Here is a 12,958-nt window from a genome sequence, read left to right on the forward strand (position 1 = left end):
TGACGTGCTGTTTGTGAGCATGAATGCCAAGAAAAGGAAACAAAGGAGGCAAACAGTATCTGATCAAGAAAATGGAACCAGCCGACAGGAGTTCCTGCTTCCTGCCTCCAAACCGCCAACTATTCCAGCATCCACATGGAAACTTTCTCTCTGCCCTGTTGTAACCGACAGGAGATTCAGGTCGGGGCCAGGACACCCCAGGTTCTGCCCGCCCCTTCCCTGGCGCGGGGACAGCGAAGAAAGGCATGATTCTGGAGTGCGGCTCCTGGGTTCAAGCCCAAGGCCGCCCAATAGCTTGTCAAAGTCACTCAGTAGCTATACGACCCTGAACAAGCCACTTCATGTCCTCACCTCTGCAGTAAGAGCACCGACAGTACCTACACCCCAGGGTTCCGGCAGAGCCTGCACAGGGAGCAACCAGCGAACGCAGGCGCCCTTTGTGTCTACGCCTCCTTCTGTGTCCTGTCTTCCACCACCAGCTCTGAGCACCTTCAGACACCTTACCCTGAAACCAAACGTCCTCCCTGGACCAGTTTCATATTCTTTATTTTTTTTTTCATGACAGAGACAGAGAGAGGGAGGGACAGATAGGGACAGACAGACAGGAAGGAAGAGAGATGAGAAGCATCAATTCTTTGTTGCGGCACCTTAGTTGTTCATTGATTGCTTTCTCATATGTGCCTTGACTGGGGGGGGGGGAGACTACAGCAGATCAAGTGACCCCTTGCTCAAGCCAGCGACCTTGGGCTCAAGCTGGCGATCTCAGGGTCTTGAACCTGGGTCCTCCGTGTCCCAGTCTGACGCTCTATCCACTGCGCCACCGCCTGGTTAGTCATTTCACATTCTCACCTGCTGCATGCCCTCTGCCTCTTCACCTCCATTCACTCCCTAACTGCCTGTGAACAATCTCACTAAGACCACGGAAGGTCCTTGAATCACTCAAAGGGACGACACTGCTTGGTTTTTATTTGGTTGGCTCTCTCAGGCACACTTGCTATCATAACCTTGCTTTCTTCTCAAACCAATGCTGACTGTGTCCCCAACCCCAGAGCCCCTGGCTGCCCTCCCCATTCTCTGGCTCTGCCTCGTCAGCCTCCTGTGCCTGGTCCCAGAACACTCGCCTGCCTACGTGACCCAAAAGTGTAGCGCCACCCTCGACGCCCCGCTTCCCCCAGTTCCCAAGGCCAAACCATGTCCCTTCTTAGCACCTCTCAGCTTGATCCCATCTCTCCATTTTTACCCTCGCGACTTGCACTCTGGCCGCCTCACCGCTCATCTTGGTCACTGCAAACACATACTTGCTAGATGGAAAGGTGATCACATCACCGTGCTGCTTGACCCTTTGATGGCTCCCTTCTGCCCCCAGGATAAGGTGTCTACCCGGAGCCTGGCTTGTAGGGAGCTCTTGCTCTGGCTCCTGCCTCCGGCCTCTTCCTGGCCACCCACCCCTCTCGTTCCATACTGCGGCCATGGTGCATACGCCAAGTGTAAGGGAGGACCTGGCATTGGGCTGGAGCCGTGGACCAGTTGAAGATGTTATAGAACAGTGCTCCCCAACCTTTTGTGGGCCATGGACCCATTTAATGTCAGAAAATATTTTCACGGACCGGCCTTTAGGGTGGGACGTATAAATGTATCATGTGACCGAGACAAGTGTCAAGAGTGAGTCTTAGACGGATGTAATGGGGAATCTGGTCATTTTAAAAAAATAAAACATTGTTCAGACTTAAATAAAATGGAAATGTAAGTTATTTATTCTTTCTCTGCGGACCAGTACCAGTCCGCGGCCCGGGGGTTGGGGACCACTGTCAAGATGCTGCCTCTCCAGTAGGACAGCTGGGCCACTGGCCTGAGCACTGAGCAATGCTGGGCACAACTGGGTTCAGATAAGGCTCAGCCGGTTCCTATCCACAATTCCTGTGTGATTTGGGCAAGTCAATTAAGCTTTCTGAGCCTCGGTTTTCTCATCTACTAATTGGGAGAATGATGTCTGTTTTATAAGGTCTTGCCAGAAAGAAATTGAAAAAAAATTTTTTTTTAATTTATTGATTTGTGAGGAGAGTGAGAGAAACATCAATTTGTTGTTCCACTTATTTATACATTTATTGATCGATTCTTTTATGAGCCCTGACTAGGTATTGAACCTACAACCTTGAGGTATGGGGGCGATGCTCTAACCAATTAAGCTACCCAGCCAGGGCAGAATAAAACTTTAAATAATGACTACAAAGCACCTGGCACAGAATCTGACACAGGGAAGTCTCAATGAATGGGAGAGGCTGTGGCTATGGGCTATCTCTCCGGGCAGCCCCCTGGCAGCCCTGGGACGGGGAAGGGAGTGGCAGGAGAGAAGGACGGGCAAGGGCAGGTGGGCTCTCCCTGATGGAGATGCCACCGCCCTCCCTACATCATCAGAGGCCAGCAGCTCACCGCAGGCGTGGCTCCGATGGCACCCGTGGGACCCTTACCGTAGGATTCATCACTGTCGGAGGACTTAATGCTGATCAGGATGTGCTGGTCCAGCAGGTACTCAGGGTCAGAGATAATGGGCTTCAGCTGCACAGAGAAGGGCATGGGATTAGAGGTGACAAGTCAGGGACAGGCAGGTGAGGGTCACCAGCCAAGAAGAGGGGAATGCTGGAACAAGCAAGCCTGTAGATGTTGTTATTAAACAAATTTGACTCTGTTTTTCATGCCCAGAGAGCAGGAGGAAGCCCATGAGTACCTCCCACCCAGCAAGGTGGGATGGCATCCTTTCCTGTCACACCGCACAGACGCCAGGCCCCAGGGACAGGGCCTGAGCCCAGTATGCAACACCTTCACTGTCTCCCTCCCCCACCTTTGCAGTCCCTGGGACCCTGGGGAGGGCGGCCAGGCTGATAAGCAAATGGGAACAGGATGGAGAACCAGGTCTGACGGCCCCCACACGGCACCCCAAGCCTCCCAGTAGGGTGCAAGCCTCCCAGCCCCTCCCAGGACGGAGGCTGCAGATACGGTGGTATCCCAAGGCTGCTCTCCATCTGGGCAGGAGGCGGCCTCCGTGTTCACCCGCTCAGAGCCCCCGGGTGGGTCAAGAGAGTCCTGTGGGTATTTGGAGGGAGGCTCAGTGGGTGCCAGGCACAGATGCCCAGTCCTAGCCTTGTCCCCAACTACACTGCTCGAGTCCGTCCCCTTCCTTCCCACTCACAGATACCGAGAGACCCCGGTGTGAAGCCTGGTGCCATGTTGACTGACAGAAAGTTCCAGAACAATGACTAGACATCGCAGTGGGTGCTCTGAGGCATTCTGGGGTTCCAGAGTCACACCAACCACTCCATTCACTGACTTGTCATGACGGGTCTCAGAGTTGGACTCAAGGCTGGGGTGCTCAGAGTTAGTTAGACTCAAGGCTGGGAAGTCCCTGCCTTGCAGGTGGCAGTGGGACCAAGATGGCTGACATCTGAACAAGGCACATCTGTGGGTGTACACTCACCATGGTGGAGTGGCAGGAGTCAGGGGGTCCTGAAGGGGTTTTAGAGGATGGAGAGGGTGGAGGTGGTGAGAGAGGTGGGTGGGGTCTCGGGGAGCAGGAGGGAGTGAGGTCCTGGAGAGGCTGGAGGAGCAGATGAGGCTGGAGATGAGGGAGGGGCTGGCAGCCTCTTTGAGGAGTGTGGGCTCATCCCACGTGACCCCAGGGAGTCGGCTGGACAAAGGCTATGCCTAGAGGAGATGGCACTCCAGAAAGACTCAACAGGCTTCAGGATGCCATGGCAAGAAGACAGTGGGCACAGAGACCTCTGGGAGGTGGCAGGGGATGGGGAGGAGGGGACAGAGACAGGAGGGGCATCAGAGCTTGGCAGTGGTTAGGATGTGGAGATAGGGGTGCCGCAGAGGGTCCTGGAGTGGACAGGGTGCTGCAGGGACTGGGAGGCTGGGGTCCTTCCTAACCCTCGAATAAATGAAATAAGCCATCGGCTGCCATGCAGGGGCCGCTGGGAGAAGCAGAAAGGTGGGGGGCAGCTAAGCTGGATGGCACCTTGCAGCCCAGTCACCCGATTCAGGTGCCTGAGTTTAAACAGCCCAAGGGCTTCTGACAGCGACTCCCCGCCCCTTGGAGGCCCCCAATCAGAGTGTACCTGGATTAGGAAACTAATTCGGACCCCTGACTCTACTCCTGAGATGATACGGCCTCCTTGTGTGTAGCCCAAGAGGTGGCTCCAATCAACAGGCAATGCCGCCGTGGGCAGCCGAACCCCTGAAACCTGCCTACATGCCCCACCCCCAGCCCTGGGCAGGGACAGGTCCCTCCACCGTGAAAGACATCCTTCAAATTCACCTCAGGAACCTTCCAGGAGAGGCCCTGAGGCCGCCACCCTATGGACAGATTTCCCCCAACCTTCTGTGTTCCTTCTGTGTACTGCCTCCCTCGTCATGCAACAAAGAAACAGGTGCTTCTCCACCATGCACTCAGCACGAACATCCTGACCTGTCCGCCATCAATTCAGCATCACCAAACAGTCCTGGGTTCCAGGTTGAAAACCAATTTTTTTTTTTTTTTTTGCAATTAAGATGAATGTGTTCCCAGCAAGGTTTGCCTGAGTGTCTGTAATTATAACCCTCTGCTTGCACAGGCCATGGTCACGTCCAGTCCTCTCTGCCTTCACCGTTCCCGTAGGAGCCAACGGCCTCCTCGCTCCTCCTTCACTTGACCCTCCGAGCCGGGGCTGACCAGGCGCAGGAGCACCACAGGGGAATCGGGAGTTTGGGGCGCAGGTCCTGGGTCTGTCAGTGAAGTCACTGGGTACCCGGGAACAAACCTCTCTGGGATCTGCTTCTGTTTCCTTCTTTGTAAAGTCACGTGGTCAGCCAAGGTGACCTCTAGATCGCTTCCATGATCTACTACGGGAACTGAAATCCATTTCAGTTGAGATGAAATATGGGGGCCACCAGACACGGGCTCATGTTTAATCATCGCTAAAAAGTGTGCCTTAAAAGAAACTACCTCTGAAGAGAGCTGGCCCCATGGGTGGACAGGTGTGTGGTGGCCTCCTTCGCCTTTGGCTCCTGGGAGGCCCACTGCCCCCCGGTCAGGACCCGCCACAGCTCTGCCGCCGCCCCGCACTGCTGGCCGGGTAACGGGAACATCCTCCCCAGGGACACCCCATTCTTTTCTTTTTTTTTGTATTTTTCTGAAGCTGGAAACGGGGAGAGACAGTCAGACAGACTCCCGCATGTGCCCGACCGGGATCCACCCGGCATGCCCACCAGGGGCTACGCTCTGCCCACCAGGGGCTACGCTCTGCCCACCAGGGGGCGATGCTCTGCCCCTCTGGGGCGTCGCTCTGCCACGACCAGAGCCACTCTAGCGCCTGGGGCAGAGGCCAAGGAGCCATCCCCAGCGCCAGGGCCATCTTTGCTCCAATGGAGCCTCGGCTGCGGGAGGGGAAGAGAGAGACAGAGAGGAAGGAGGAGGAGGTGGAGAAGCAAATGGGCGCTTCTCCTGTGTGCCCTGGCCGGGAATTGAACCCGGGTCCCCCGCACGCCAGGCCAACGCTCTACCGCTGAGCCAACCGGCCAGGGCGACACCCCATTCTTGAATTACCTTTGGAAGGGTCTCATCGAACTTCACCACCAACTCCCCTTCACTTCCTTCTTCATTTTCTCCTTCCTGACTCTTGACAAAGCCTGACGGAGGACAAGAAGGCTGGTCTTCGGGGAACAGAACGGGAACCAGATAGAACAGGTTCCTAGGGCCGCCCCCCCCCGCCCAGACCAGGGAAGACAGTCCTGCCCCTTGTTTCTGGAGGGGCCACAGCACCCAGTTGCGGGGTCGGGCTGTTGGGGATTCTGTTTTGGAGCAGGGGGTGGTCACTTGCCAACGGGGTCTAGTTAAATTTAGGAGAGTCAAGATTTCCCTCCTTTTCGTCTTCCTCTTTGCAGCAAACCAGGTGGCAGAGAAACCAGCCCTTCGTAGGCAAGGAGAACAGGAAACATGACAGCTCTCCCACGCCACTCAAGATAGCAGCCTTTTGAAATGCTAAGTTAAGCTCCCAAATATGCTGTTTCCATAGAAATGTATGCAAATGTCTTGATAGTTTATTAAAAACACCCACACCAAAACCCTCATCAGTTTTGGAAGTGCTTCGCCTCTGTGCCCGGTGAATGGGGACCCAGAGACATCCGGGGAGAAGGTGGGTGGGTCTTCGCCTGGACGGAGCCCAGGTGAGTCTCGGAAGGGAGGGGGGTGGGCAGCACTGCAGGGGGGGGGGGCAGGTCTTCTTCCTGACCGCTGGAGGGGGGGGGGGGAAGGTCTTCTTCCTGACCGCTGGAGGGGGGGGGAAGGTCTTCTTCCTGACCGCTGGAAGCTTCCCTCTCCCTGTCACCTCCTCTCCTCTCCTGGAGCTGACTCTGCCCCTGCGACCGCCTCCTCTACCCGGGCAATCTGGGCGAGGAAGGCGAGAACCCACACGGAGCAGCTTCGGACAACTGCGTAGAAGTGCCCCCTAGCCGGGGTGTTCTGTGCTGACTGCAGCTGGCTGAGCGGAGAGGCCGTCACCTGCAGCGTGTTCCCAGGTGACCGGGGAACGCTGCCCATGGTGTAGGAGAGAGCAGAGGACGTGGGGGGACAGGCGGCTCAGGGTCTGGGCCGGCCTCCCGGAGCTCTGGGCCTTCACCTAGGACCCTCCGGTTGAGTCAGAGCCTGGTGTGGGGGGCCCTGGCATGGGCTACACTCTGCCTTGAGGGGACAGGACGGGATCCAGCTGCCCAGGTGTCTACAAGGGTCTGAGGGGATCAGAGCTTCAGTGACCGCCCTGTCCCTGGAGCAGAAGCATCACAGACCAGCCGCCTAACTGGTGGCCCTTGTACCGTCCACCTGCAGCCCCACTTCTCTGACCCCTCTGAGTCCTTCCCAGACAGGGGACACGGGGCAAAGGCATTTAGGAGGCAGAGCGGTGCCTGCCGCAGCCAGAAGGAAGCCCAGCACCCCCTTACTCTCCAGGCAGCTCGAGTGGAACTCCAGGTAGAACTTGGTCTGGGACTTGGTCTTCAGGGTGGCGTAGCATCTGAGAAACTCGATCTGCCCTTGGCTGTCGACAGTCCCAGGGCCTGGGGCGGGCGAGAACAGAGACTCGGTTCCAGTGTGCCCAGAGAGGGAGCATTCCACGTCAGCCCCCCACCACGGCGGTGCTCCTTCCTGGGGCCCAGGGGAGGCGAGAGCCCAGCAGGAGGAGAGCTCTCTGCTGAAATCCACCACAACACGGGGCATCCCCATGGTGGAAACAGCCTCTGGGACGGAGGGCAGGCTGGTGGGGTGCCGAGTGGGAAGGCCAAGAGTTCTAGGGTCAGCGGTCCTTCGGCTTTGCCACCAGAGCTGCGTGGCCTCGGGCCATGCTCCTCAGTTCCTGCCTCAGTCTCCCGAGCAGTGACTTGATGCCCAAAGCCACCTCGCCGGGAGGGGTCCTGCCCTTCCTTGCTTGGGCACAGGTAGGTACCTCCTCTCCTTACTCCGAGCTCCTCCCGCTGCCTCGCGCCCGGGTAACGCCCCCCACGGTATTCGTGATGACCACGCCTTTGCCAGCGCGCTGAGGCTGCTGTTGAACAGGTGTCCTGCCCTTTCCCATCAACTCTGAGCCACCTGAGGGCAGGGACCGACATTCCCTCCCTCCGCCTTCCCCTCCATCCGTCCTTCCTTTTTCTTTTCCCAGTGTTGTTGAGGAACCACTGACAGATATAACCGTATACATCTAAAGTGCACAACGGGATGACCTGCTCTATACACTGTGGCATGATGAGCAAGGTCAAGATAACGAACACATCCGTCACCTCGCAGAGTTAACTGTTTTTCTTTGTGGGGGTTTTCTGGTGTGGCGAGAATGTTCACGCTCTCACTTTCAGTTAATTTCAAACATACGAGCATGCTGTACGACTGCCTCTGGTCCCCAGGCCGAACAGCGGGTCCCCAGAACCTCTTTCTCTCATAACGGAGTTTGTGCCTTTGACCTGCATCTCGCCAGTTCTTTCAACCCCCGCTCCTGTCCCTGGCCAACACCACCCTCCAATGTTTCTATAATCGATGAAATCGGCTTTATTATTATTATTGTTATTATATTGTTATTTGGTTTGTTTGTTTCCACACATAAGTGATTCCACGTTGTACTTGTTTTTCTGTCTGGCTTATTCCACTTGGTTTTTTTCTTTCTTTTTCCAAACCCCACTGCACCCAGGCCAGGCTCTGCTTGGTTACCCGTCCAACCAACGCTCAATCCAGGTCACCCCTGTCTGTGTTGAGTCCCAGTGGAGGGAAAGCAAGCCTGACCCCGAGGATGTGACGAGGCTCCCCGTCAAGGGTGCGATGGCCGGAGCACCCTGTCCATGCTGCAGGAACTCAGAGAAAGGGGCGATGGGTAGGAGCTGGAGAAGAGGCAAAAGAAGGTTCTGGAAAGCCTCCTCCATGGCCAGAACAAGGACAGGACGGGATGGTGGGTCATGGCTGCACAGAGAGGGGAGGTCACCCCCCCCCCCCGGGGCTGTGGACATTAGACCCGACAGCTTGGAGAAGGTCCTAGGAGGACGGCTCCACTCTCACCTACGTCCATCGCGGCATGAAGGACACAGTGACACGGACTTTTCCCACTTGTACTGGGACCCCTGCTCAGCCTTCCTGAACGAGTCTGGACTGTCTGCTGACCACAGAAGTGGGGGGTTGGCAGAGAACGTGACAACATGTCTCCCCAGTCACCCAGGCCCAAGGCTGAGCACACTAGAGAGACCACCAGGCCCCTGTGGGGGTGAGTGTGGCCTGGTAACCAGGGCTGAGTCGAATTATTTGAGAAATTGCCTGTAAATCTAAGGATTATTTACTCTAGTGTTTCCCCAAACTCAAGTCGTCTGCATCCCACCTTCACAATTTTTACCATCTCTGCCTCCCACGCACCTTTGCTCACATCAACTCGGATTTTCTTTATAGAGTCACCTTTTAAAGTTTAATAATAAACATATTTAAATAAGGTCTATCACAAGATGAAATGGAAAATCCGTGTCACTTGCCTTCCACAAGAAGAGACCAACTTAAAACGTAGTAAAGTACGGGCATAACTAATAAATGGTCACCTGGGTCCCACCCGGAAACTGTGGAGGCGGAAGTGCCGCACCTTAGGAAATACTCATTTACCCAATTTTAAAGACTCTATGTAGTAAGACCGAGGCTTCAGAAGCCGACAGCTCTGCACAGAGAGCAAGAAGATGCTCTGGTCCGGAATCACAATGTGGCCCGGACATGAAGAAACCACACCAACGAACAGTGGGTTTTGCAGGAAGGAGGAGCCTTCATCTAATGCTGACAATTGGTTGCTGCACCCAGAAGAAGAGCATCCATGGCCCCCCGTCTTTGTGGAGAATGGAGGGACGGGCACCATCCACTACTTACCATTTTTGGAGACAAACTGGGAGGTGACTCCTGCCTCAAATGTGGCAAAAACGGGGCTGTGGTCACTTGTCATGATGTCACTGGTGCTGCCTGCAGGGGAGGGAAGGCATTTCTGAGCAGGGAAGGAGAAAGCCTGCGGTCAAACTAAGGATGGCAAGCCCACAGCAAAAATCACCTTGCACTCATGGAAGCCTCTAGAAGTTTTGCACCTGTGGTTCCGCGGACCTTCCATCACTGTCTCCTCCACGGTTAAAATGTGTCCGTGCTAGTTTTCCCCAAAGGCTTCCAACTTTCACAATAGATCACAGATTGTGAATTGTGGAGATTGTTCTGGTCTAGGCACTCTGTTGTTTTAACCCCTTCAGTGTATGAATGTTCATGTACAGCCTTGTGGGTCCTGACCATCCAGACCAGGGGTCGGGAACCTTTTTGGCTGAGAGAGCCATGAACGCCACATATTTTAAAATGTAATTCCGTGAGAGCCATACAATGACCCGTGTACATTACACATTATCCAATAAACATTTGGTGTTGTCCCAGAGGACAGCTGTGATTGGTTCCAGCCACTCGCAACCATGAACATGAGCGGTAGGAAATGAATGGATTGTAATACATGAGAATGTTTTATAGTTTTAATGTTACTATTTTTTTTTTATTAAAGATTTGTCTACAAGCCAGATGCAGCCATCAAAAGAGCCAGATCTGGCTCACGAGCCATAGGTTCCCGACCCCTGATCCAGAGTATGATCACACAAAAATTTTTATTTAAAAAATGTGTAAGGCAACATTAAAAAAAAGGCAAATGTATGTTCTTCTTGTTTCCATAAATTGGTTATCAAACAAACATGAATTTAAGTTAATAAAACTGTAACTGGAACTAATTTCATTTTTTGAAAAAAAAAACAAACAAAAAAAACTCCCTCCTAGAGGTCAGCAAGCACGAAAAAACCTCAGTACTCAAAGGGTTACTGAGAAGCTCACAGCCCAGAGTGGGATGGGGATTTGAGGTCTCTGAACTCGTCAGTAAGAGAGATGGCACCTGCCCAGCCCACAACGACTCACAGGAGCAGGAGATTTGGGGTTTGGGGCCCGGGTGAGAAGGGAAGGCGGCAGACCGTGTTTGGAGCAGGTAACAGAAAGAACCCTGGTCCGGAAACACTGAGTTCTAAGGGCCGTAGAAAGAGCTACGTCGGGAGGTCTGGCAGGGGACCCAGAGCTGGAGATTTATCTTGAGAACTGGAGTCCTGAGGTCAGATGGAAGCGGAACCGTGAGGATGGTCCACAGGGAAGACACAAAAGACGGGCAGAGACGAGGAGACTCCAGGACATGCCAACCATTCGTGGGCCAAGGACAGACAGCACGGGAGACCACGAGGGCAGTAAAACGGAGGTCTAGCCTTTTCTAGAGAGCTTTTGCAAATCAACAAGATAAGCAGGAACATCCCACCCCTCAACCAACCAAAGGATATATGGGCAGAAAATTCACAGAAACAACACAGATGGCTCCTAAATGTGGGGGGAAAAACGCTCACTCACTAATGGCTATCAGAAAGACAAATGAAACAATGAGACAGAATGGGAGATGCAACAGAGATTGAGAAGCGAGAGGGGTCACTGGTGCAGGGGAGAAGGAGGGAATGGAGTAAGGGGCCCGGGGAAAAAGCCCAGAGAGGAGGAGCAGGACTCCTCTCCTCTGAGACAGGAGGGGCCCCGGCCTAAAATATGTTTGCACAGGGACAGGAGGAAGTCAGTGCACGTCCGGGGCTGTGGGAAGCAGCAGGGTATGGAAGGGAGGGAGTTAGGCTGTGTGCGGGGTGACAACTTTGTAGTGGAAGAGGGGGTGCCCCAGCGAGAAGTTACAGAAGACAAGCAGGTATCTAAAAAATGTTCTTTAAAATATTTTCGATAGGTATTGAATGTGATAGTATTAAATGGGCCCTGGAACCCAGGTGGGCCCCTGCCACGATACCCTGTGTGTCTCCCCTGGCACAGTGTGTCTGGGCTTGGCCACATGACTTCCTTTGATCATTAGGACATGAGCAAACATGAGGCAAGCAAAGACTTAAAAAGCACTTCTACATCTGGGACATGCAGCTGGGAACCCCAATGCTAAGAAGCAGCAGCCTGGACTAGCCTGCTGGATGTGGAGTGACTCATGGCTGAGTTACCACCATTGTCCCTGCCAACAGCCAGCCCATCCCTTCAGCCCAGAGAATCTTAAGGCACCGCCTAGTTCTAGAGTAGTTTGTTATGCAGCAGTAGCTAACAGGTACATTCTATGTATGTCATCACCATAAGATTCAAGCTCTCAGTTGAACCCCATTTCCTCAGTTCCAGATATTCTTCCCTTTTCTTTCCCAATTTCTTGCTCACCTGCAATTCGCTGAACCCTTCTACTGTGCCCTCTGGCATCGAGTGAAATATCATTGGCCAAATTCCCTACATCTTCAACTTTCCCTTCTCGTTCCTGCAAGCTTTAAACTACCCCAGGGCAGCTGCTCTGGTCTGTCTGGACAGCAGGAGACAGGCACAAGAGAGTGCAGTGAAAATCATTTCAGCTGTACGGGGTCTGAGTTAACATGGGGATGTCCCGATCCCCAGAGAGAGGGTGGGAGCCACAAAGATGGCCAGTGGGCAGCAGCAGACCCTGCAGTCTGAGGGTCTGGGCAGGGCGGGAGACCTCAGCTGTCGGACAGGCCTGGGGCTATAGCGGCCTGTCAGGGGTCCCTGGCTTGTCATATGGTCCCGTGAGGCACATGCTAGGTCAAGGTTGACCTTTGGATATTGCTGCCTGGGAATAAGTATTCCAAGTAATTCTGCCTGGTAAAATTTTAAGGACACAGAGCAGAGTAATTCCAAATCACAGGCACAAACCAGTGGCTTCTGAAACTAAGCACTCGAGCAATGAAGAATTCCTTCAGCATACCTTAACCTGCTAGGGTCAACAATTATTTAGTCGTTTTGATAATATTTCCATACTAATTTACTTTAAAATTGCATATTATGCCTTTTTCTTCAATTTACCTCCATTTATCTTTTAAAAAAATTTTTTTAAATTCATTTTAGAGCAGAGAGAGAAAGGGAGAGAGAGAGAGAGACAGAGAGGGAGAGAGAGAGGAGAGAGAGACAAAGAGAGAAGGTGGGGAGGAGCTGGAAGCATCAACTCCCATATGTGCCTTGACTAGGCAAGCCCAGGATTTCGAACCGGCGACCTCAGCATTTCCAGGTCGACGCTTTATCCACTGCGCCACCACAGGTCAGGCAACCTCAATTTATCTTTAAGTATCCCCAAATACACGTACACATACTGATGTGTATTAGGTGGAACCTTGTGAATTCGCAATATTTGACTGTCTCTGACCTATGAAAACACTACTTCCTTATTTTTCAAACCTAATATGTTCTTTTTTTTAATTTAAAAATTTTTATTTTGTAATTTTAAAAAATGTATTCATTTTAAAGAGAAAGAAAGGGAGAGAGAGAGAGAGAGAGAGAGAGCGAGAGAGAGTGATAGAGAGAGAAGGGGGGAGGGGAGGAGCATGAAGCACCCAC

At 53.3% G+C, this 12,958-nt stretch overlaps 1 protein-coding gene across 2 annotated transcripts in view; it reads right to left on the reverse strand.

Moving 5' to 3' along the window:
- The window catches only part of INPP5D (inositol polyphosphate-5-phosphatase D), a 118,655-nt gene that overhangs the window by 12,935 nt on the left and 92,762 nt on the right, over nt 1-12,958 (reverse strand). For both annotated transcript variants that reach the window (XM_066280401.1, XM_066280400.1), the window contains 4 exons: nt 9,407-9,496; nt 6,973-7,086; nt 5,582-5,664; nt 2,469-2,556 (listed from right to left, as the gene is read on the reverse strand). In XM_066280401.1, coding sequence (XP_066136498.1) covers nt 2,469-2,556; nt 5,582-5,664; nt 6,973-7,086; nt 9,407-9,496 — 375 coding nt within the window. The remainder of the gene's footprint in view (nt 1-2,468; nt 2,557-5,581; nt 5,665-6,972; nt 7,087-9,406; nt 9,497-12,958) is intronic.

The sequence above is a fragment of the Saccopteryx bilineata genome, chromosome 5, assembly GCF_036850765.1.
Source record: "Saccopteryx bilineata isolate mSacBil1 chromosome 5, mSacBil1_pri_phased_curated, whole genome shotgun sequence".
Taxonomy (NCBI): Eukaryota; Metazoa; Chordata; class Mammalia; order Chiroptera; family Emballonuridae; genus Saccopteryx; species Saccopteryx bilineata.